The 26,810-nt window shown below is 30.1% G+C and overlaps 1 protein-coding gene across 1 annotated transcript; it reads left to right on the forward strand.

Moving 5' to 3' along the window:
* Positions 1–405: 405 nt before the first annotated feature.
* On the forward strand, positions 406–18,230 carry LOC129232667 (solute carrier family 25 member 44-like). The gene is made up of 3 exons (XM_054866800.1): positions 406–1,063; positions 5,791–5,918; positions 18,039–18,230. Exons 1-3 carry the CDS (start codon positions 406–408, stop codon positions 18,228–18,230), a joined length of 978 nt encoding a protein of 325 aa, XP_054722775.1.
* Positions 18,231–26,810: the final 8,580 nt, after the last annotated feature.

Below are 26,810 nucleotides of genomic sequence, written 5' to 3' on the forward strand. Positions count from 1 at the left end.
ATTTATCTGCGAAATATTCTTGCCTGTTACTTCAATTTTAAAGTTTGAACTTTGAGAAAACTAAGGATGAACTTTACTCTCTCACAAGCACTTTTATCAACTTGTCAATCCTGCTTAGTACACTCAAATCTCATGAACGGGAGATATCAGTTAACATTCAACAATCATCTGGTCCCGTGGAGAATGATAGTTTCAAACAAGATTTGACTGTATTGTGGAGAAATGTGTCTAATACTTTTGTTCTTATTTCTGGTATGTGATTTTTTTTTTACTTTTCAGGAAATGGAGCTATTAATGTCTGCATTCATCACTGCCATGCCTGCAAATTGATGACACTTCGCAAAGTCATCCTCTTCTTCGTAGCCATGGACTGTCCCGTATGCTCTTGACCTCGGACTGCATAGCATGACGTGCCAAATTGAAACCATGGATCCTCCGAGAATATTTACCATTGAATGGGATATGATGGACAAGAGCCGTTTCTTCTCGCTCTCGATGGTAAACTCCTTCGCCCTCCGTGGTCTGTTGTATCCCTTCACGGTCATCAAGACACGCTTGCAGATCCAGAGGCAGAATGCCCTCTACACCGGAACCTTCGACGCCTTCTTGAAGATCCTGAAATACGAAGGAGCCTGTGGACTCTATCGAGGCTTCTGGATCAATTCCATCCAGATGGTCTCGGGCATCGGCTACATCATAACCTACGAGAAAGTCCGGCACATGCTGACCCTCTATGCGGACATTCGGGACGGAAGGTTGAAGGGTCTCATTGGTGGAGGCTGTGGCTCCCTGGTGGGACAGACTATCATCACGCCTTTCGATGTGGTGTCCCAGCACATGATGGTCCTCGGGCAGCTCAGGGATAAGAGTGTCGCAAATCCCACGGCCATGAATCCTCTGAACATTCAGCTTGGCTCCTCCAGGAGGGGTCTGGCGATGGCCATCGTGAGAGAGGTGTACAAAAAAGATGGACTTAAAGGTTTCTACAGAGGATATTATGCGTCGCTGTGTACTTATGTTCCTAGCAGTGCACTATGGTGGATGTTCTATCCAGTTTATTCTGGTAATTACGCACTTGCATTGAAAGCAGCTCAGAGGGTATTCTGTACCTTTTGCACACACTGTTGCTTTTTACGTAAGGTTGCAATCAATCGAAAAGCTACTTATTTTACTATTTAGCAATCTCAAATTATGGAAACCTTATTATGTTTCTATTTTTAAAGCAACCAAGTCTGGCTCAGTTGGTGTGTGCTTTTTTCTTAGTAGGATATGAATTTGCTAAGAAAGACATGCCAATGAGCCAAACTTGATATCAATATCACAGAAATACGACTCGAACTGATAATGTTGTTATTTTCAATGAAATCAATTTCTAGTTTTGTATGAGGCACATTTTATGTTACTCAATCTTTAACTTTTTAAATTTTTTATTTGTTTGTTTTTTCATTGAACTCTCAATTGTTTCGTATCTTTTTGTAAGTGAACTCTCTAAATTGTTTCATTCATTGAAAATTATTATTTCTGCAAAGAAGAATTTTCAAAAATACTCTCAATTTACGTATAATTTTTTTTACTTGTAAGGATAATTAATTTCATTTTTTTGTTCATGTTTTTTTTTTTTTTTTTCATTTTTATTATCATTATTATTTTTAAAATTAATGTAGGAGTTATGTAGGAGCCCATTTTGATGTTATAAATCATAAAAGTACTTCTTAAAAGGGAGAAATTGATTTTCACTTTCCAACAGACTTGAAAAAAAGAAAAAAATCCATTCCGTCAAGATTTAATTATTATTTATTTATGTACAGGGATGAGATTTTTCCAGCTTTTACCGGAATTCTGGCTTTCTCTGTTGGCTTTTAAAACCTTTCCTCCTTTTTTGCCATTTTCAGGCCTCATAACGCTTTTATTTATCTTAAAAATCTAAAAATATTCCGATTTTTCTAAATTTTTGGTCTCTATTTACTTATTTTTTCTATTTTCTCCTCCTCAAATCTTTATGCTCCACAATATCTACTGTAAACTTATGTTTGGAAAGCATGCCAACTACATCAAATACCTGCTTCGCCGAAAACGGCATGTCGTGTTTGAAATTTCAGTCTTTTTGCATCCTGCAAATATTTTGATCATTTTTAATATTGGAAGGTTTTTCACCATATGCTACCTTATATCTGCTTATTTATTTTTTTATTTATTTATTTATTTTTTTTTAATTTCAATGACATTTTTATTTCTTAAATTCATTTTAGAAAAAATGCAAAGGTCAATCAAAACAAATGTGCTCCGACTCCCACAGTTTCGGATTTTAAATAAACTTGGCATGGTTACTTTTTTTTATGTATTCAAGAAAGTGTACCAAATATTTATGGCGAATCTTAAATGGTTTGGGCTTTACAGCCAGTTAAAAAAAATTTAGAATTTCATGATTTTTATGATTAAATGAGGCAACTGCAAGTACTTCTTTTGATCCCAAAATTGTATTATGGAGATTTTTAAATCAAATTTTCAGTTTCAATGCAAGAGGAAAGGATTTATTTGCTTTCAATTCTTGCTATGAAAAGTATGTTCTACCTTAAAACTTAACATTTTTCACTCTGTTGTATTTTTTTTACTTTACAAACAAACTTAATTAAAAAAAATATGGTGCTCATTTTCAACACTATTAGTTCTAATGTTTTTCATTAAAGAAGATATTTTTCTTAAACAGTATGAAAATTTGACATTATTGAGTGATACAGCCAAGATTGAACTCTGGCTCCCTTAACCCTTTATTAAAGGACTCGATTGTTAGAAATTGTTGCCTCTTTTTGAAAATTTAAATTTATATATAAATAAATAAACTTGCAAGAAATGGTGCAATGCAGCAAATTTGTACAACATAGGGTGTTAGTAACAAATAAAAAGCAATAATGTTATCTTTCAATTTGCTTCCAACTCCAATTTATAACAACTTTAATGTACAACTAATTTTCTAACTATGGCAATTCAAATTTTCCTGATCTTTTTTTTTATGACTAAAATTTCAGAAATGAATACTATGCTTTAAGAACAATGTCGTGTATCAATTTCCGCCCCATTATTTAAAATATAATTGATATGGGGGAAAAATTATATTACCTTGAAACGAGCGCCATTTTTCGTTGAATTTTTGAATATCATGGCTTTCAGTGGTTATTTTGATGCAGTTTTGTATGTCATCCCTTTTCCGCATGATTTTGCAAATTTTTTTGGGATTTCCTCCTTTTTTGCTCTCTGACCACTCTCATCCCTGTATGTGAAAGATGTTCCTGCATTATTATGAGGTTTACAATAAGTGATAAATAGTAAGATAATTAATGATATTTCTACTCTAGCTATTGTTTAAATAATTTTTTCATTAATATCTTGCAAATCTTAAGAATTCATTTTTTACTATTGTTGTACTTTGCTCTAATCCGATATTGTATTTGCAATTGTTCTCAAGTTCAAGTTTTACTAATATTTTAAGTTTGGTACTAAATGTATTAAACTTAGGATAATTTTTAATGAAATACTATACTCAAATATTCATGTTGTAAATTACCTATGTAGTTAAATGTTAAAAATGTGAGAAGCAAACTTATACATTTAAGAAGTAATCAATACAGCAAGTCATAAAATAAAAATAACTCATTTAGTCATTTTTTCAAGTACATGGGACAAAGATTATTCAAATTGCGTGAGATCTAAGTTATAATATTTAGTAAGTTTTAAACTCTGCAAGTGAAATGAAACTTTGTAAGTTGAAAATCTGTGCTTGCATTAAATTAATTTTATTCAGTTCTTAAAAAATACATTTATTTACTGACAAATTTCCTATTAGTTTTTAAGATCTTTTTGGTGTGTTAGCTTGTCATTGTAATACAGTAGAGTCTTGAAAATCGGAGTCTCAAAAGTCTGAGGTTCCGCTTAATCCGAGGTGATTTGTTGATATTTTTAAGGAAAACGTTTTATAGACGAAAAATGTTTTAATCTGAAAACTGAAATATTTTGCTATGTAGAACTTCTCTAACAATGTACAATAAGGTAATAAAAAGAAACTGAAAGGTTTACAAATGCCTTGAAAAAAGTAGGAAGTAGGTTGATACAAATAATAACTTGAAATTAAAACATTGTTTTGCCTCAAAGGACGAACAAGCAGCTCTTTTGGAACATCCAATTGCAATTTAAAAGGGAAATGCAAAACTTGACGCTGTACGAAGTGTATATACGAAATTTTATCCTTCTATTACTAACGTTTTTGTATTATGTGAGGTACACACATAATATTTGTAGAATACATATAGAAACAAATGTTGTGACTAAATTAATTCAAGGATGATCAAAGGGCAGTTTTTGGTTGCCTACAAGCTTACACGCAAGTACATGTAGATATCAAGAAAAAACGAATCAAAACTTGTTTAGAGTTAATTAAAACATAAATTTATGTTGATATTTGAGTGATAAATTTTTAGAGGAGACAATATTTCTTTTTCATTGCTTAAGGAAGTAAACAGCACATGTCTTTATGTAGTCCGTAGAACTGTTTGGATAATCCGAGATGAGGGGAGCCCCAATTACCTCGGATTTTCGAGACTCTACTGTGCAACCAAAAATGACACAAATCACCAAGTGCATACTTGCTAAGTTGGGAAGTATGGAATTGCTGTTTTTGCTAGAGAAATATCCAATTACTCATTTGATCTTGAGTTTTGATATTTTGTTAAATTAAATTAAGGTTCATTTACCATGTAACAGCTTCTACTCTTTCCTATGAAATAATGTTAAGTTCTCTTTTAAAGTATCCTTCTCTTATTAAAAAATATATATATATATATATATTTTATGTCATATAGTTGCACTTGAAATTATAGCAGTGACTGTTCGATCATCAACAACTTCATAAGTTTTAAGTAGTAAAAAGAGCTGTATAAGGTGCTGTCCATGTGTCCAACTTTTTTTCAACAGTGTTGTTCCTATCCTCCTTTTGTCACATTTCACCTACCCCGACTGCTCTTTTGTCACAAGGCATGCTTTTTTTCATAAAAACAATCTTATTAAAAATGTGATGTTACACTTCTTGTTACCTCCTCTCCCTCCCCCCTCCTTGTCACAAACTCGCTTATTCCATGGACCCCTTCCCTCCCTCGAAGGGTGATATCATTTGCATACCTATCGACCTACTGGTTTTTCCAGTGGTTTGCTGGCTTTTCAGCATTTCTTCCAGTTTCCCAATTTTTATTAAAAATGTACAGGATTTTATAAATGCTTAGGAAAATCCCTTTGTTTAGGGAATTTTGAGGGGGGAAAAACCATGTGAAATTGTGTTTCTAAAGATTGTCTTGATGTATGTACTCCATTGGTTGAAAGTTTCCTGATAAATTTTAAACTTCAATACATCAAAATCTAGCGTCATTATCAATGCTTATTACGTTTGATCAAAAACAAGTTTTAACTGTACATCAAGCTGTATTAAGTATTCTGAAGTAAATCCTTTCCATATGATTGTACTTAAATGGATAGTAAAAAACCTTTTGAATTTTTTCCTTGGAAAGTTAAGTTGGCAGGCATGCATTTGGGGTCATATTAATGTGCTCTAAGTCATATTTTTTGTGTCTTGACTGAACTACTCAAAAATGCATAGTTACGTAAAAAAAAACTGCAGGCAGTCACCAATCTAAATAACACAATTTTTAAAAAATTCTTTCTCTTAATTATGCAATATTTTTATGTCTCAGTTAATGCAGTATTATTTTTGACGCTGTAAACTGACATTTTTTTTTTCTCTGGCAGATGCTCTAGCATCAGTGCTGCCTCTATGGACATCCCACATGTTTATCCACTGCATAGGGGGGCAGATGAGTGGCATTACAGTAGCTGTGATCACCAATCCACTGGATGTCATTCGAGCTCGTATCCAGGTAATGATTTTCTCATGATGTAGTCTTGCATAATACAGACGAACGCCTGAACGGCGTTCGCAGAATATTTTTGGCTCTGCAGAAAATTTTTGTCAAACTGCCAACGTTAATAAAAATATTTAAAAAAAAAAGGGAATTTTTTTAAAAAATCCCAGTTTATTTCTGTTGAAGCTTTTCTCCAAAAGCCTTTTAAAGCACACGTGTGAAAAAAATAATGGTTTCGGCAGTTGACTCTTCAGTTGGTGAAAATTAAGCTCAAACTATATCTTATTGTAAAAAAAAAATTAAATGATTGTTTTTAGCACTTTTTTTTTTGGCCTTTTACATATTTGAATATAAATTTAATTCTTTATTCAAGGGTGAGTTAGGCAAAATAATTATTTGCAGAAAATTTTCTAGTTAGGATTTGTGTTAGCAGAAAACTTTTCATTTTATCTAAGTCTGGATATGTACAACTTTTTAACTTGATAAATTAATTCCAAATCTGTGTAACAGTTTTTTTACAATTCTGATGGTTAAAAAATTGTATTACTGTGCTAACTTCAGACGGATAAGTATTTCGACATTGACATTGAATAATACAGATTCAAATGTAGGATCTTATTTAAGTATTATGATTATTTATTTATTTATTTTTTTTTTAGAATTTTGATGCAAGATTTGTTGGCATCCTGTTGGTTTCCCCCCTTCAGGTTCCTTAAAAATTTTAGGATTTTCCTAATTCTTTATTGTACCCATACTCTTTGAGATTTCAATAACCTTTTTTTAAGATTGCTCAAATGTTGGATTTGCTATCTCCTTTATCGTAAACATGCTTCTGGTGAAACTATTCAGTGTTTGCGCCCAACTATCCGTAACTTGGGTCCCAGGGACCGATTAATGAAATAGATTTGGGTCCTTTGGTGGAAAAAATGAGTCCCTTAAAATTTTAAACAGAAAATCTTAGCATATAATTAAATAATATACAACTATTTATACTTAGGGAAAAGAAACTATCCACATAGTTGTATTTAAAAAACGGTATGAAATACACTAAATTGGTTAATTTTGCCCTTTTTTTTCTGTGATTATCATATTTTCAATAATATACTTGCAAGACTTAGTTATTTGACAAACTATTTAGTCAGTTACAATGAGGTAAACTCAAAATTTACTTTAAAGTTGGATTTTATCATGAACTAAAAAACAAATGCCTTTGAATGATCCAGCAGAAAGCACTCCCTTAACCTTTGCTTTCATGAATATTTTTCTAGGCGAAAAAAAGCAAACAGCCCCCCCCCCCCTCCATGAATTATCAATTACCATTGGCAATTTCATAGAAATAGAAAAAAATCCCAAGCGAATTAACCCAATGCCAAAATCGCTTCGCAAAAAGGAAACATTTTCTCACATGAGTATGAAAACTGCTCATTTGCAATCTTAAATTAGAAAATTTGACTTCATTTTGACTCTTTCAAAATATCTGTGTTGGCTTTCGTGCTATTTTTAAAATCTCACCATTTTCAAAATGGCGCGATCGATTAATACGTTACTTTGCAAGTCCAAATAAAAATAGCCCATCAGAAATAGGTGAATTACTAGAAAGTGAACAAGGTTAAAGTGCTTTTGTATAAAATTCATATTCATAAGCAATTTCACAAGAAAAATGTGAAGTTCAGAACTTAGTGTTTTGCGCGATCAGGAAAATGTTCGCCATTTTTTTTTCACACTTCGTTTTATTGAGGATGCAAGAATGATTTTCAAAAGTAATTCTGGTTACATGAATGCAAAATAGATAAGCTTTTACTACTCAGTTGTCCTGTATTAATCCTGAAGATTGCATTGAAACCACTCTTACTTTTGATCTTTATTGTTGTTTCAGGAATTTCCCCAAGATAAAAGTTGAGGGAGAACTTATTCTTAGAATACAGTACAATGGGCTATTTAAGAACATGCAATATTTAGCTCCTTGAGCTCTGCCCAGGAGGTCACTGTAAGCTCCAGTCTTATCACTAAAATTCCATTGACTGGTCAACAGTAGGGTGTGTGTTTGAATAGCTGATAAAGAGATAGGGTCATTTTAATCCTTTTCTATTAATTCTCCTGGTCATTGAAGCTTAAAAGCATTCACCAGATAGATCTTTAGCGTTTTCCACAGTTTTTTTTCTGGTTTTTATCTTTTGGGTGTTCTGGGTCCCTAGGACCCGAATTTTCGCAGAAGTTGCGTCCCTTTCCCGCGAATTTGCGTAAAAAACCCGCTATAGCGCGTAAACGCGAACCCTGCTATTAGTTAGTAATCAGTACTATAACTGATAACAAAATGGCAAAATTGATAAAACTCTGAAAATATTTCAGGAAAATATCTAGCAATTTTGGTACAAAGTTTAAAAAAAAATTGTCATTTTCAAATATTTCTTTCTTCAGAATATCGAAAAGAAATTCTGAAGAAGCTTTATAAAAGTTTTGCGTTTTTTGTTTCACATTTTACAGCTCCTGTGTTCAAAAATTTATATTTTTGCTTTATACTTCTGGCCCCTCTATGTCAATCAGACAGTGTTTTATATCCTCTCCGATTGTCCAAATTTCAATCATGTTCGTTTCAAATTTTGTCAATCAATTTCATCCATATCTGAAGGAACTGCTAGAGGACACACCTCATCCTAAATTGTTCCCCTTCTTTCAGGAGATTGGATTTTTGTCTCTTATTCAGTGTTTGTTCTTCTGTCCTTGTTTTTGTTTTGTTGTTATTATTTTTTATATTACTCAAAATTGTTTCTGGGTTATTCCTTTCGGCTTGTCACCTCGAATTTAAAACTTCGTTAATCCATTTATTTTTGCACATTTTTCATAAATCTAGAAGTTTTATGTCTTTTGCTCCTTAATAAAAATCTTTTTTTTTTTTTTGGCTCTGCTTTCCACTATTCAACAATCGTTTGGAGCAGTATAGCCTACTAAGGCTCTCGCTAAGGCCCAAAAAACCCATTCAAACCAACCAACCAACCTCTTTCTCTTCAGAAGTATGTTTCTTTTGAATGTCTAAACTGAAGTTTAAGTTTTCTTTAAAATAGTTAAATTTTGATAAATTAAATCAAATGTCTATATAAATTTGCTGTCATTAAGTATTATTATTACTACTTTTTTTTTGTTTTTTTTTCAAGATTTTTGCAACTACTTTAAGAACAGTTTATTTAAAATATTTAAAGTTATTCTGATGAGGAAAAAACAGCATTTTGCAAATATTAAGGTTATTTTGTCATTTTTTAGCAGGAAAGAAATATTTTTGTTATGATTTCAATGCTTTAAATATATAAGGGATTTCCAACCGTTTTGGCTAGAATGGCTCTATCTGGACATAAAAAGTTGCGCATAGCGTCTTTCAAATTTTCCAACAAACTCTCAAAAATACAAAAAAGGGAAAATATTATTTATATGCTGATTGTGGGTTTTTTTCTCAAGTTGGGGAGGGTGAGCCACAATGAGACAAAAAACACATGTTTTTCATTTTTCGTATATTGGTGAGTTCTAAAGCACAGAAATATACTTGATTATATTAAAGATATCAAATTATAGTATGTTACACCAAATTTAGCTCATTTAATGTTAGAAAAAAAAAATTAAATTTTATAAATTCAATGAAAAGTGTCTCATTGTGGCCCAGTGATGGGTCACTGTGAGACTAAGTAGGGCCACAATGGGGCAGCTGAATAATCACTGTACAGGGCCCAATATAGGCTGATTCTGGTACCGTTTTTTTGGTACCTTCACAAAAATCTTGTTTTGAAATAGGTACTTTCACAAAAATCAAGTAATAAAATCAGGTAGCTTCACAAAAACATCGAAAATTTCACAAAAATTCGCATTTTAAAATATAAAATTTGTTTCTCTGTTATAAAACAAAATTTACTTATAACATAAAATTCTAAGCAGGTCTATATGAACAATCGCTTAAATAGCAATCTTTTTGTGGTATTTTAACTAATTTTTTGCTGTTTCTCGCCAAAGTGTATTTATGCAATATTATTGAAATCTTTTAACATGTTTTGGGGAACCGTTTTTCTCATAATTTCCCAAAATTGTACACCAGTACATAGCCTATTAAGCTGAAATTACGATGGTATTTTTGGTACTTATTAGGTTTTTAGCTCCCCTCCTCCCCAAAAAAACAAAACCTGTTAAAAATAATACTAGATGACATTTATACTTTTTCAAACTAAAATTTTACTTGTTCTACTTCTCTTTTAAAAAATTAGGATGCCTCTAAAAGTTCACAAAAACAATGCTGATAAAAAAAAAAAAACTTTCACAAAAATAGAATGATGCAATACTTGTACAAAAATAGGTAGCGAGAAAAATATCTTGGTTTGGCTCCTGCTGTATTTTTACCAAAGTTTGCAAAATATGTACCTTTAGCTTGTTTATTAAAGAAACTCAATTCAGTACAGAATTATTAAAAAATTACAACCCCACGTGATACAGACTGATTTTTTCCACAATTCCAACAATTTTTTTTTCTTCATAAATTTGATGTTTTCAAGGTCTGTGTCCCCCTAAAGCATATTTTAAATGGTTAAAACTTTTTTTCTTACATACGAAACAATTTTAATTACAATAAGTAAAAAAACAAAATAATAAAAAAAATTAGGATTTAAAAAACACGAAAAGAATAAAATAATAAATATTTGGCATTTAACTTTTATAATTATTTAATACAAATATTTATTATAATTATAAAGTGCTTTGAAATAAGTACCATGTGTGGCAACCTTATCAATAACTAACCGGTTTCTAGTTTTGTTTTGTACAAAGCTGTGTAGTAAAATAAAGTTCACTTGTAATACAGTAAAACCCCTCCTAACGGACACCCCTCAAAGGCGGATACCCCTCTTATGTGGACAATTTTTAATTCCCCAGCTCTAATGCAAATAACATTATTGAACCTCTGTTCTGCGGACACTCCTCTATTGCGGACAAAAAGATTGTCCCGTTAATGTCCCCATTATAGGGATTTTACTGTTATTAGTTAAAATATAAATATTTTTAAATCAAGCCTTTTTTCATTGTTAAATTTCTTTTTTGTAAACTAAAACATGAATTAGATAAGTATTTTACACTTGCTTACTGCTGTTTGAGCCACAATGAGACTTCTCATTGTGGCCCAAACAACAAAATAAAGATTTTTGCTTCATATCATTAAAATTAACCATGAGTTAAAAATATTACAGCTGAATAATAGAAGAGTAAAGTGTCAGTAATAACATAAACTTCAACACTTAGCTTAAATGTTGAAATTTTTCAAGATTATGTTGGATGCAAGAAATTATCCAAAAAACTTTCAGTGTGTCCAAACAGTAACACATTTTGGTTATATTTACTCTTCCTAGGTGGTGGTAGCAGGGCCCAATAAAAACTGATTTTTCTACCGTTTTTCGGTCCCTTCGCAAAAATCTTGTTTTGAAATCGGTACTTTCACAAAAATCAAGTAATAAAATCAGTAGCTTCACAAAAACATCGAAAATTGCACAAAAAATAGCATTTTAACATATAAAATTTGTTTCTCTGTTTAAAACAAAATTTACTCATAAAATAAAGTTCTAAGCAGGTTTATATGAACAATCGCTTAAATAGAAACCTTTTTGTAGTATTTTAACTAATTTTTAGCTGTTTCTCGCCTAAGTGTATTTATGCATTATTGCAATCTTTCAACATCTGTTTTGGGAAACCGTTTTTCTTATAATTTCCTATATTGTACACAGTACATAGCCTATTAAGCTGAAATTACGATGGTATTTTTCATACTTCTTAGGTTTTTAGCTCCCCCCCCCCCCAAAAAAAAAAAAACGGAACCTGTTAAAAATAATATTAGATGACATTTACACTTTTCAAACTAAAATTTCACTTGTTCTACTTCTCTTTTACAAAAATTAAGATTAGGATGAATCTAAAATTTCACAAAAACAGTGCTGATAAAAAAAAAACTTACACAAAAATAGAATGATGCAATACTTTCACAAAAATAGGTAGCGAGAAAAAAATCCTGGATTGGCCCCTGGGTAGTTGTCTGAAAGTATTTACTTTTGAATTTACAATGTCTCATTGTGGCCCACCCTCCTCTAGTTATTTTTTTTTTAAATCCATGTGCATCCGAATAGAGAATATTAAAAAAAAAAAAAAACAATATAATGAGAAAAGGAAGAAAAAGCACAAAATTAGATGATTTTGCTAATGAACATTTTTAAAGGTTTAGTCAGTTACTTTATGCATATAATTAAAAGAAAAGTAAATTGAAACAATTCTAGAGAATTGTTAAACAGTTTGTAGTCAATGTCTCTTATGAATTTGTAGCTTTTTAGCTAAAAAAATATTGAGGTTACACCTTGAAGAAAATGAAACATATTAATTAATCTTGAACATTTATTTGATTTGTTGTTCCTTAATAGAAAACATTTGTTCACAAAGATATGTTGATATTAACCTATAATACCAAACGGCCAAATCAATTTGAAAAGACATTGAAAATTACTTCTAAACTCAATGTAATTTGGATCACTTACCATAGTTGCAATTCTGCAGACATAATTTGTGTGCCAACCTCCTGGCCCATGCTATCTATATGATATTTCCAGGCAGAGCTTTTAAACGGACCATATTTTTGGCACCATTTCATTCATCATGATATGTGTCATTAAGAATAAATTAACCACAAATCGTATTTTAATGGTTTTCAAATGTGGTTTTCAGGCTTTGACAAAGTTCCTGAAAACAGTTAGAAAAAATTCAATATTTATTTGCATGCCGCTTTAAATACCCCTCAGTGCCTCAGGTGCTGCAGGTTGGCCATCCCTACTTTGAATCATAAGTTTCATTCAGTTTTTATGCTTTGATAGTATTTTTTGCTGATTTTAATTTCTTTGTTTACATGTTAAAAATATATTCATAATTTTCTCCCATTGCTGAGGATTTCCAGCAGTCTTTTCACACCTTCTTTCTGTTTATCATTTTTCATATTATTTTATTTTTTTTTACAGATCATACAAGCCAAGTAGACAAAAATATTTTTTCCCAAAATTATATTATACTGGAAACATATTTTATTACAATACTAGCTGCGTGCCCGGCGTTGCACGGGCTACTTAAAAATGAAAGAGATGTCCAATCGATGTTTTTGTATTACTCTGACATCAGTTTCTAAAGCGCTAAGGAGTAAATAAATACGCGTAATGCAAGGTTTGCAAAACACCAGCAGAGCATATTTTTGGCAAAAATCTCTTTAACGTTAATCATATTTATCAATGACACAAGTTATGGGTATTTTCAATTAGCACAAAAGATGAAAATATATGCATTATCAACTATAATCTGTGCTCACGTTAAAATGAATTACATCTGATAGCCTATGTCTGAAATATTTATGTACAATTACAATCAGCTTTTTACATAAAATGACACACACTTTTTGGTTGATTACGTGAAATTAAAGCACCAAGACTAAATAAATACCAATAAGCATTAATTTAATACCAAGTCAGCAGATTCCAATTTAGCTTTAGTTAAAATCCTTAAAAACAATCTTTTTTGTTCAACTCTATTTCACTTAAAGAAATCCAAACAATCTTTTAACGATGCAAACTGTATTTGAAAAATAGAAACAGGAAGGAAAAAGAGAGTTATTACAATTCGAAAACTCACCCATGGGACGGGAAAAGGTCCAACAAAATAAACATAATTAGTCACACATAATTAATGTACCAAAATATGAGGCCGGTGAACCATAAACTTACACTACAATCAATAAACACAGCTAAAGAAACAACTTTCCTCTGCTGAAAAGAGTTAAGAACATTGAATGTAAAAATTAAAAAAAAGACAGACGATAAAATAAAGGCTATGTCCGAATAGTGCAATCAATTTTAAACTAATTTAACATGAAATTCTAGATGGAAACGTTGTTTTAAGATTTGGACAGCAGCCAAAAAAATCTTTTTTAAAACAATTTTTAAAATTTTATTTGCTCACCCATATGCAAAATGGCAACAGGAAAGAAATAAATATTCCTGAATAACGTAATGTTAATTAACGTTTTAATTAATATCTCTGCGAATTAAAGTCGTACAATTATGAGATTGGTCCTATTGTTTTCTTTGGAAAATTTCGAATTGATCGGTATCTCGTTTGACTCCCGATTCGCAGTGGTTTTCGAGAAGATCAATCTTCAGACAGACAGACAGACGGACGCGAACAGATTTTAATATTATAGTGGATAAATGTACAGTCGAGTCCCGACTTACGCGGGGTATGCGTTCCAAGACCCCTCACGCAAGTCGAAATTTCGCGTTGTGGAACTAAGTCTGTTTAGAAATTTTTTATAAGCATGCCCAATTATTTCAGACATGTGTTAACACCCCTCAAATTGTTTCAAACCATTTCTCAACTATATATTACCATATCTTTTATAAAAAACTGACTTTTTACTGTATTTTAGAAAAAGCGTTACTATTTAACATAAATTACTGTTATGATGCACAAAATCAACAATCAATGAGAGACATGAATTAAAACAGTACGGCACTTACATTAAGTACATTACTGCATTATAATAGCACTGAACAGTAGACATTGTAAACTTAATTATAATTTTTAAAATGATGAAGATGATGGTTTATGTAGTGTGGGAACACCCCTCTTTCAGACTTTTAACTGCAATGAAAGAGCAGCTTCCACTTTCATGATGTTTGTATTTTGCTCCTCAGACACTACTCCGCCAGCTTCAGTATTAAAGCTAAGTTCTGAACTTTTACGGATTTCCTTTTCTTGAATTTTAATGGAGTCGTATCGAAGATTCACTCATATCTAATTGTCGTGCTACCTTCGAAGCACTTTTTAATTGTTCAACCATATCGAGAATCTTGACCTGTTCTTTAATGCTCAGAAACTTTCTCTTTATCTTTCCACTTTCACGAACTTAAAATGAAAACGCGTGTTTGGGAGTCATTCCATTTTATCAACGTTCATTATGCAGAATGAAGGGAAAAAAAAACATGTTAAGAATCGGAGAGGTTATTTGTATAAACTAAAGCAAAACGTTGTTTAGACTAATGCAGTGTGTGAACTTCCGCTTTCAGTGATGCTAAAGCGATGATGAAAGTCCATTCACAAAACCAAAATTTAGTGTCAACAAAGTCCATTCTAACGCTCGGCTGCTAATTTTCAAAAAAATTCATGTTGCGGTCGAGGAATTTGTGTCCGCAATAAAAAATTCATTACTCATGAAAAACTCTCATTATAGCCATTTCGCGTAAGTTGGATCGCGTTGTAGCGGGATCGGACTATAGTTATATTCCCGCTAACCAATTGTAGATTTTTTTTTGGGAAGTATAATTAAATTATTTTCATGAAGTTGTATCTTTATGTCATTCACAACAATTTGTTCTTTGTATTGGATTACTTTTTCTTTTTGCATTCTTAATACAGATGCAAAATTTCCAAAAATTTGAGGTGGTGGGGAAAATAGTTTTTTTTATATCTTTTTTTTTTCCAGAAAAAATAGAAAAATCGATTTTTTACATATTAAAATGTAGATTACTAGTTATATTTTCATAGAGAACATAAAAAATGTTAATTATTTTAATATATAAATGTGTAATCCATATTATTTTCTTTTTAACAGAATTATGCACCAAACTTTTAAGCCTATTTAAAAGATTAGCCATGAGCTTTCTTTGTTCAAAACACCAAAAATTATCCAAATTATTCTAATCATCATTCAATGTTTACTTTTGAATAAGATGTGATTTTTGTAAAAAGTTCAATAAATATTGTTGACAGAAACTGGATTTTTTTTATTTATTTATTTATTTATTTTTTTGTAAATTGCAAGATTTGAAACAGAAAGTTGTTTTTTTTTCTTAGAATTTTAGAGTTGCATGTATTAGTTTATATGTGTGTACGTATAAATATATACACACCCATTAAGTACAAATGTATTCAAGTTTTTACCAAAGCATTTCCACTAATTAATGATATTAATTTTATGTTTCAGTCTTTTGTGTACATTGTGTTTTAATTAGGTAAACAGCAAATAATGCTTTGGTGGGCTGAGACATTATATTTTCTTACAGCCTGCTTAGTGTTTTCATATGGTATACTGAATATAAAATAAATTTTGAGTATTAAAATGTATTAATGTATTTAATGTGACTTGGTAAAAAATAAATAAATAACTTGTCAATCGAAGTGTTCACAATATTTATCTAAATAAATTAGATCTAAAAATAAAAATGTTTAGTCCACATTCAGTAAAAATATTTGGTTTATTTTTAACTTACAATATGAAAATCATTAAGAAAAAAATTTAGAACAAAAAATATATACATAAAAGACACATATTCAAAATTAGAGTCAGCTGTAATGTGAACAATCAAATATGTATTTAAAAACATATAGGTTTTATATGTTTTTAAATACATATTTGATTGTTCACATTTTATTTTTTTTAATTTATAAAATATTTACTTTTATAGATTTTAGATTATTTTTGTTTTATGCTAACAAATACAATTTCAGCAAAAATATAGTTTTGGACTGGACGATAATTCAAAGCTTTACCAACCCTTATTATTGTTAGTGGTAAAAAGTTCTTGAAATAAGCTCAATAAACAACAAGGTAATATAATATTACTTGTTTAAATTATAAGTACTTGTGAAAAATTAAAAAATGCGCATAGCTTAGAACTTGAGTTGAAAAAACATTGCTTTAGCACCACTTTTCCCTGCATAACTTTTTAAAAACTTTCATAGTAAGTGATTGTTTATGCAAAGTTTTTTGACTGTATTTTTTTATATCTCTTTCGAAATTATAAAAAAAATTAAAACCCCCGCTTAAATTTTCAAAGTGCTTATTATTCCCGGGTCAATGGATTTCATTCTGGCTGTTGATTTTTGTGTGAAGAAATATCACCACATTCAAAACATTAAAAGAACTCTCCACTATGTACTCCCATCATTCTAATATTAAAAAATTTAAAAACAATCGCTCTGTTTTGTCATTTTGTGTTACTTGATTTCTTTTTAAATTTCTTTTTAAAAAAATTATAACAAAAATGTTTGGGAAAGCAAACCAGTCTTATTCTATTATCCGGCAGAATTATTCGATCGTTTAAAGAGGGATTGTTTAACATAGCATCTGTGGAAAAATATTCAGTTCTGGAAAGCTGTATTCTTGTAAGGAAGGTATTTGTTTACATACTTGCCAACTCCACTGGTTTTAACGGGAGACTCCCGATTTCCCGTTTTTTACGATTCTCTCCCGTTTTTGCAGTTTTTTCAGTCAATCATCAAAAATTTTCACTTTCTTCTCAATAGATGGCGCTCTTTTCTAGTCTACCATTGTCAGGGAATAAGAATTTTGCCAATTAATAACTCATTTAATAAAAAATAATTTTTTAGAAGCTTTTCACATTGCATGGTCAACGAAGCACGTGCTTTGCCGAAAATTGCAGCAGATTTCAATCCTTTTGCATCTTGAAATTATTTCAATTATTTTGAATGTTCGAAGTTATTTTAACATGCGGTACCCTTTACCTACTTATTTTATATTGTATTTTCATTATATATCGATTTCCCCCTTTTTTTTTCGGAATTTGGTAATTAAATTTTGTAGCTACTTTTCTGGTAGAGACTGAAGTATGTGCGAAACTTGAAGCAAATTCACTCCTTATTATTTAGTTTTTCTTTAGCAGTATATTTTTCTTGCTACTACCAATTTGCCTTACATCTGCAAAAAATCCCCATTTCACTTTAAATTTAGTATTTATGTTATTTAGAAGCATAATTTTAAAATTCTGCAGCGAGGATATGTCGATGGTGAATCACCTATATACCTCTAGTAAAATCTCCTGTTTTTTTTCCTTCAAAGGTTGGCAAGTATGTGTATCTATTGCCCGATTAAGCAGGCTGACTTATATTGGAGCATTGCTGTAAAAGTGCAGCAATCTTTAAACTTTCTAAATAATAACTCTTGGCACTTTTGTACTGTACCTTGAAAAAGAAATAAGGAATTGATTTGTTAAGTATTTTTAAAATGCTGTGAACTCCCTTGACTTTAATTTCATATGACTTTGATGTTTTATTTTTTTGTTTTTGCAGGTTCACCGAATGAATTCTTTTTCTAGTGCCCTCAATAAAATTTGGTTTGAGGAAGGCATCTTATTTCTATCCAAAGGTCTTTCCGCACGTATCATACAGACGTTCTTTTCTTCCTTTTTTGTAGTCCTTGGTTACGAGACCTTGAAACGGTGGAGTGTCTACGACCAGTACAAGGATCAGATACGTTGGTGAAAGATGCCTCTTCTAGTTTCTTAGTGATTGAAATTTATGTAATTAATATATTGTAATGTATTTATTTGTAAAATAGGCAAATTTCTTTTTATTTTTTATTTTTTTGAGATATTTTTGCTAATTATTCATACATGTAGTCAAATTAGGAGGTCCTCATTATATTATAATTTTGTTGCAATTGTTTTGTTCCTGTTTTTATTTGTGTGAAAGTTGAAACTTGCTGCAGTCTAGTTCCAAGAAGCTCAAAGTTACGCTCATGCTCTTTAAAAGACATTAATTCAGAAATAATTTCTTAAGGGACTGAAATCTGCCTGTTTGAAAATAGTTTTGAGCAGTAATTTTTAATTTATTCTGCTTGGGGAATCACAAAATCCTCTCATTCCCCAGCTTTTTTTCTTCCTTCCTTTCCTTTCTTCTTCTTCTTCTTTTTTTTTTTTTTTTTGAGTTATTTCAATTTTAGTACACAATGTGAAAGAGGAAAGTCTGATTTTTGCTATATTATTATTGTTTTTTTTTTTATCGGTTTAGCAATGAACAGTTTTTAAATGTAATTTTTTTAACTAAAAATCTTTTTTAAAATTAAATCTTTCAAAAAATTTATTAAATGATTTGTATATTTCCAATATTTTCAAAAATATTAGTCAAATAACATTTCAGTGATGTGTCTCAGTTGAAATGAAAATTTTATTAAAGCCCTTTAAAAGAATATTTAAAAATATATTTTAAAAGTCCTGTTAGGTTTTATCGTGTTTAAAATACTGTTTAAACTTAAAAAAAAGAAAGATGTTAAAGTAATGAAGTATTTTAAATGAATTTAAGTTATTTTTTGTTTGAATGTTAAGGTAAGACTTTTGAGATATTAAATCATTAATTATTAGAATTTAGGAACTCTTTTGAAAATAAAAATTATTAGAAATTAATTTTTATTTTGTGCAGTTTTAAAGAGCACTAACTTTGATAAATCATATTATTGGGAAAAATTTCTTGTGAAAGAATAAAAATATTCAATTTCTGATGACTTAAATAACCCTTTTAATATTATCACCACACAGTGATAAAAGTTTATAGTTTTATAAAGACAGTTTGAACTTAGTTATATATCATTCATTATTAAATTTATGTTTTCAAAATAATTATGAAATCATGTTTTATTTGTTGTTAATCAAGGGAGGATCAGTGCCATGAATATTGTTTAAATATTTTCTCATTTGCTGTTCTCCTTTTCTGTTTTTTTTTTTTTTTTTCAACCACTCATTGGTAAATTAATTCACATGTACTTAAAAATAATTTCATGTATTTTTTGTCACACACAAAAGTATAATTTTGTAGTATGCTATTTCATTAATTTCATGTCAAATGTAACCTTATACATTTTTATAGAAGTCTGTCAGTAAATGACATAATTTAAGATTAGATTATGTATTTTATTCTCGTTGCTGACAAATCTGGAAAATTAATCGTCATTGTTCTTGCATTTTCATTTTTATATCGTTAAATTTTAGTTCAAGTTGAACTTGAGACAGGGCTTTATTTATAGATTTTAAGTCTCACTAGCCCTTGACTCCAAGGTATGAAAAATAAAAAGAAAATGATTTCTAGTCATTTGATATCTCTTAAAATTACTCCTAACTATGCGTGAATTCTTAGATTTAACTGAATGCTCCAATAATAATAATAATAATATTTGTTCATATTTTCATCTGTGGATCAAGGTGAAAGAAATATGAAAGGAAATGATTTCAAGTCGTTTATTATCCCTTTAAGTTTAGATCGTAAATTCTTAATTTTGTCTGAATGCTTTTAGAAAAATAATAGTAATAATATTTGTTCATTTTTTCATCTGTGTAACAAGGTAATAGGAATGCATAAAAATACTTAATCAAAATAATCTTATATAGTGTGAAAATCTGCTAACTGTGATAAAACATTCTTAGGTATCCCCCCCCCCCTTCATAAATATTATTGATTAATTTTTGAGCTTGGTTCAACATTTTGATCTTCAACTGGTCACAGCTGCAAGTAAATAATGTATTCAAATTTTAAAAGGCTTCACAATTTCGAATAGTTTAGGTGGTAATATTTACGCATTTTGATTAGATGCTGTCAAACCTTGTTATCACAATACCTGTATTTCATGACACTCTGTATGTCATGTCAGTTTTTCAAAAGTCCTGGACATACGGCATATATTCTTAAAGTTAAGTGACTCTGGATTTCACGGCATTGTTTTATTGGGAAATTCCGGCTACCACGACCCTTTTTTGTGCTTAGACAGGATTGATTTTTTCCTCACACTTGAAATATTCTCAATAAAATAATGAAAACATTCGTTGTGTAGGAATTTCTGACAAGCAATAATATACTTGTGTTATTATAGCTGATGCGTATCAATTCTGAAATTGAAACTTTCATCTTCTACATCGGGGACAATAGAAAGGCAGGGGAATTTTAAACTGAACTAGGGAAGTAGCAGGGGAAGGAAAACAGTGTATCTACCTTCAGCTGTAGTTGGTCATAGCAAACTTCTTCAAGACAAAGAGATAATATTGAGCCTTTTATTAGATTTACAAGGAAAATTCAGTATTAAAAGTGTGCTTAAGCATAGAAATTTGTTAAAGTTGTTATAAAATACAAGGACATCCCGTTACAATGAATACTTTCGGCCCCGCATAAAAGAAATTTTATTCGATTAAGCAGGGTATTTGATTAAGCGGAGAAATTTTCTTTGTTTCTAAATTGACAAAACACTTGACTTCAAAACCAATAGCTATAAAAAGGAAATAATAAATGTTACTGGCAAAAAGTTTTTGAAATAAGTTTAGCAAACAATAAAATAGTTTAATAATTAGTATGTATATTACAAGTACATATGAGAATTACAAAAAGTAACTTACCAATTGAGTTAGGAAAGCTGTTTTGGTACTTTTTTTCAGTGTTCTTTTGTGAAACATTCCGTAATACTGGATTGCTCACTCAAGGTGTTTTGGGAATATATTTCTTACTCCCCTTTTCCCCTCCTTGTCTACTGTGCTTTACCGTTAATGTTTATCAATTTATTATCGTCTAAAATGTATATTTCTCGTGTTCTTTCATTTAATTGTGGACTGCGTTATCTAATGACAAAGACGAAAGAAATTCGGTAGAATATTGGAAATGTTTTGATGGAATATGAATGTTGTTTGTTCGCCCTTTGTCGGCAAAAAATCTTACTTTATATTTTTACGTCAATAATTGTCCTTACTCAATTTATTTCTGATGTATACAAAAAATTTTCTGAGTAAAAAATAGCTGATCAATATTATTCGATTATCGGGTGAAATTGTCCCATTAACGAAGATCTTTAACATTTAATCTATGGGGAAATATTCGGTTCCGGGAGAGGTTTCATTCGTATAAGAGTGGTATTTGTTTATTCGTTACCCGATTAAACGGGCCGACAGTACCAATAAAAAGAAAGATTCTTTTCAATGAAATACATTTTCTGTCCCAATTTAATTGCCATGTTACTTGTAATCCGTTACAGCGAAATTTCCGTTACGGCAGTTGTAATGGGACTTGACTGTATAGAAAAAAGTTTGAAAATGATCTTTCATGTTTCAGATGTGGGGAGACGTGAAGAATTCTTCAATTGGTTTCTTCCTCACTGATAAATGGTGTATTTTCTTTTCAGTCAAAAACCAACTTTGTAAGAAAGTATCTGAGGCAGTGAGAAGCAAAGGGATGTAAGTGGACATTTGCAAGTTTTGAGTAAAACACATTTAAAGATAACATCCTAGGTCGACTTTCATTGACATTTTTTTCTAAACCATGCTGTACAGCAGCACCTACCAGGGCTACTAGTACAATCTCTTGCCCCAAGACAGAGGAGAGGTTCACCTACCATTTGTACTGGTTATCTCCGAATTTTTAAGTTTGCCACTTGCATCCCTTTGCTTCTCACTGCCTCAATTAATTCAATCGTTATTTAAAAAGTAAGCAAATCCTCATTGGAAAATATTTTAGTGAAGTGGAAAAAAAAGTGAAGTTTTTTTTCTTTATAATTTTAGCCTTTGGCCAATGTGCCAATAATTCAAATCTGTGTTAGTCGAGTTTAATTCGTAACATCAAAATATTAATTAGGTTATTAAGTCTCATTGTATTGTAAAATATTTCTTCATTATGTACTTTTAAACTATTTTGGTCAAGACGTTGTTTCGGCTATGACGACACTTAGTTGATAGTCTTGATGGTAATGTGATAACAATGTTCGACTGTTGCTAAATTAGAAAGGAATTGCTATTAATGGTGACTAAGGTTTAGTTTCTAGACTCTGCTTCTTACATATTTTATCAGATCCTATGTTAGTAAGGATTTAAAAGAGAAATGTGTTAAATTATCTCATCAAAAGCTTTGTTTTAAATAAAAGTTCCTTTTCATTACTAGTCCTTGTGAAAGAAAGTTTATTCATGTGTTGATATAATTTATTCATGTTTTTTAAATGCCTTTATTGATCATTTATTATTTAAAATAATTATTTAAAAGAACTTAACAAGAAACCATGCTAATATCACAGGGTTTCTTAACTTTTTTCAACTCTTGGTAGCCTTGGCAGAGTTATAATTTCTTCTTAAAAATAAAAAGTATGAATTAAGCTAAATGCAAACTAATTTTTAAAAAACTGGTACTTAAAAATGTGCAGTTGCAGCAAACTTTTAAGCAACAACATAAATTAAAACATTCCTTGTGCAGAATAAAAGAGTAATATTGCATAATTTTTCAACTAACCAAAACTCAAATGAAGGTGATGAAACTGGATCTCATCACCAGTGAAAGTTTCATTAAATTGCGATACACCAAAAATTATTTAATTTTTTTTAAACAATTACAAATCATCACTCTCAATGTTGGGATATGTGGGGAAAAGTCAAATAATTAAGATAGCTTCTTCTTTTTTTTTTAAATAAACAAATTGGAAATTTGTTCTGAAAATTACAGAACATAAAAAAGGAACAATGTATTTTGAATTGAAACAGTATTTTTTATTTTTGGCAGTAAATCTACTTTTTAGAAAAATACGGAAAATTTTCACTTTTTTTTTCATCTAGCCAAGTGAAAAATAAAATATTTTCCTAATAAATATTTTCTATTTGATTGTTGCAAACATTTGTGATCCAATGACTGCGTAAATAAAAGAAAGAAGGAATAAATAATAAAATAATAAACCAATAAATAAATATGTTAGAAACAATAAACGAGTGAACTAGTGAACTAATGCATGAAGGAATGTAAATTAATGAATTAATTAATTTATACATATGTGATTAAATACATAAATGATTGAATAAGTAAATAAAGTGAACCATTTCATGTTCCACTAGCCACCTTGTGCAAAATCAAAATATGCCTAAGTACTGCATTGGATACCAGTAGATCTCAATTAGTACTTAAAATATTATTTTCAAAAATTGTATCCCTATTATAGCAAAAATTATTTTTGGCAAACCACAAAATCTTGAAATATGTGTAACAAATTTTGAAAATGACTTGTATTATTTTATTATATTATCTTTAGAGCTGTTTGGATTGGAATTAACAATATGAATGTAGATAAAGTATCTCTAGATTGGTGATGCTGCAAGTTCTGAAAATATTTTGCCATTTCACTTTGCCCCACATTCCCCTACTATACAGTGTAGTATTAGGCTAAAATAAATGCACTGACTACTTGATCTGCAAAGCACAAAAAGGGATAGAACTATAAAAGCAATACTAAAATGAATTAAATTGTTATAAAAACTCAGTTAAACGATGTTCATTCAAAACAGCTTGTTTTTTGCTCATAAATGACTTGTCTGCATCTACCCATCCCAGATATACTGTAAAAGGACTCATTTTCGTGAGCCATAATTTTCGCGAAAATCAAGCTATCAAAGATTTTGTGAGATGAAAATTTCGTGAATTTTATGTGAACAGAGCCAAAGGTTGATTATATAATACTTACCAACCTTCGAAGAAAAAAAAAAAAAAACAGGAGGTACCACTAGAGTTATCTAGGTACGTCACTTGCGACATATCTTCACAACAGAATGATTAAATTGTGCTTTTTAATAACATGAATACTAAATTCAAAGTGAAATGGGGATTTTTTGCAGATGTAAGCTAATTGGTAGCAGCAAGAAAAATATACTGAAAAGGAAAAACAAAATAATAAGGAGTGAATTTGCTTAAAGTTTCGTACATTACCCAGTCTCCACCAAAAAAGTAACTACAAAAAGTTAATTACTTAAATCCGAAAAAAAAAAAAAATCAATATATAATGAAAATAAAATATAAAATAAGTAGGTATATGGTAGCACACGTTAAAATAACTTCACTCTTTCAAAATAATTGAAATATTTTCAAGATGCAAAAAGATTGAAATCTGCTGCCATTTTCGGCAAAGCACGTGCTTCGTTGAACATGCAATGTGGGAAGCTTCCAAAAAACTATTTTTTACTAAATGAGTTATTACTTGGAAAAATTCTTATTCCCTGACATTGGTAGAATAGAAAAAGGCACCATCTACTGAGAAGAAAGTGAAACTTTTTGATGATTGACTGAAAAAACTGCAAAAACGGGAGAAAATTAAAAAACAGGAAATCAGGAGATGGAAGCAAAAAACGGGAATCTCCCATTAAAAACAGTAGAATTGGCAAGTATGTTATATGAATAAGGTTGAAATATTTGGTATGGCTTAAGTATTAGTGATTGAGATGAGCTCACGAAAATTAAAACCTCATGAAAAAAAGTGCAGCTACAATATTTATTTTCAAAGAAATGAAGGGACAATATTTGAGGCAGCTAATTTAATGAAATCTTGTCAAAAGACATTGGAAATACTCTATACTTGTATTACATTTGTTCATAGTTTTTTTTTTGGTAAACTTCTTTTATTTCTATAATAGTATGCCTTTATATCTGCATTTTGTAGTATTTTGAATAATAAAACTTCCTGATCAGCAGACCCAGGTAATACAGACAGCCACACAAGCACCATATGTAGAAAATGTTTGAAGTTTCATGGTTTTAGGTTTTTTAAAAAATGATTTTAAAACACAATGTTGAACTGCTCAGCAAAATTGCAAATCACTCCTCAAAATCATCATAGATGCTCTTTAAATTGTTTCTCTAATGTTGGCAAACCTGTTCTGATTTTTAATATTTTACAAGCGTGGTTTCCTTGTTTGAATGTTTGGTTTTAATGTGAGAAATGTGATAAAACGATGCCATTTATTATTGTTAAAAAGTTCGTTTATAAGTGACATTATCATATCTTTTTGCAATTTATTAGACATTAGATAATTGATATTGCTACTTGGTACCTACCTCATTGAATACATATATATATATATATATATATATATATATATATATTTTTTTTTTTTTTTTTTTAATTTATGTACTAAGGTTCCTTCCAGCCTTATTTATTTTTTTATTTATTCACAAAACTTGTTAATGAATTTTCACACCTGTAAAAATTTATCCTTGAGTTTTAAATAAAAGTAATAAAATGCTGTTTTATAATTAAAATTATCCGATATTGAATTGTAATTTGCTCATGATATTTTTGGGTTAGAGCTAAAAATTAAAAGAAAAAAAAAATGGAAAATGAATCTGCATATTTTGCAAACACCTTTCTTGAATTAAAAAAATAGGCCTTTTTATGACTGTTTTCTTGAAAATAATAAGATCATTAAGAGATGAAATGGTAAAAGAATATGTGTTGTAAAAAAGATGCACAATACTTATACCTTTTGTGTTCTGTTTCTGTTTTTCTTAAGTATTCAAAAAATAAATATGCAATAATAATAATTTAAAACTTCTAATATAATTTTGTTTTTCTGTCGTGTTCCAATCAGATATTATTTTTATTCATTTACCATAATCCTAGGTATTTAAAGCTGTTACTGTTGTGTTTAATTTTACATTATCAGATCTACACTCAAAATTTAGTGATTTCAAGTCTTAATTGCTAAACTGAAAAATAAGTTTCGAGTTCTTTGTAATCATTATTCATGGGGCATACACTTTTCTTATAGAGAACCCATCCCATGTTCTGTAGTATGTACCAAATAGTTTTCTTCTTTCTATATTTTTGCATTAGTACATTTGAAGTTTAGGATTTATCATCTCTGAAGGTACATAAAATGTTACTTTATAGGTTTCTCTCCCCCCCCCCCCTTTTTTTTTCTTCATAATACTGGGTCCGAAAAATATATGTATGCAAGTGTCTGCTTTAGAATTTTTTTTTGTGGATTTTAAATTGCCGTAACCTTATGTTATCATCCGCAACTGCATAAAGTTTTGTGTAAACTTACACTTTATTACCTCCGCAGTTCAGTTCGGTTAGTGAAGCAGAGTTGAGTTGCACCATGTTTGCCGACCCAATGTTAGAAATAAGAATTAAAATCTAGGTTTCATTATCAAATTTAAAAAATATTTTTAGTGCAAATCATGCTGTAAATAAAATAGTAATTTTTAAGCAATGTGGTTAGATTTTTAACACTGCCAAAATTTTAAGTTTTCTCTATCACTGGTTGGAGAGAAATCCTAAAATCGGGT

Source organism: Uloborus diversus, unplaced genomic scaffold (assembly GCF_026930045.1).
Source record: "Uloborus diversus isolate 005 unplaced genomic scaffold, Udiv.v.3.1 scaffold_13, whole genome shotgun sequence".
NCBI classification, from domain to species: Eukaryota; Metazoa; Arthropoda; class Arachnida; order Araneae; family Uloboridae; genus Uloborus; species Uloborus diversus.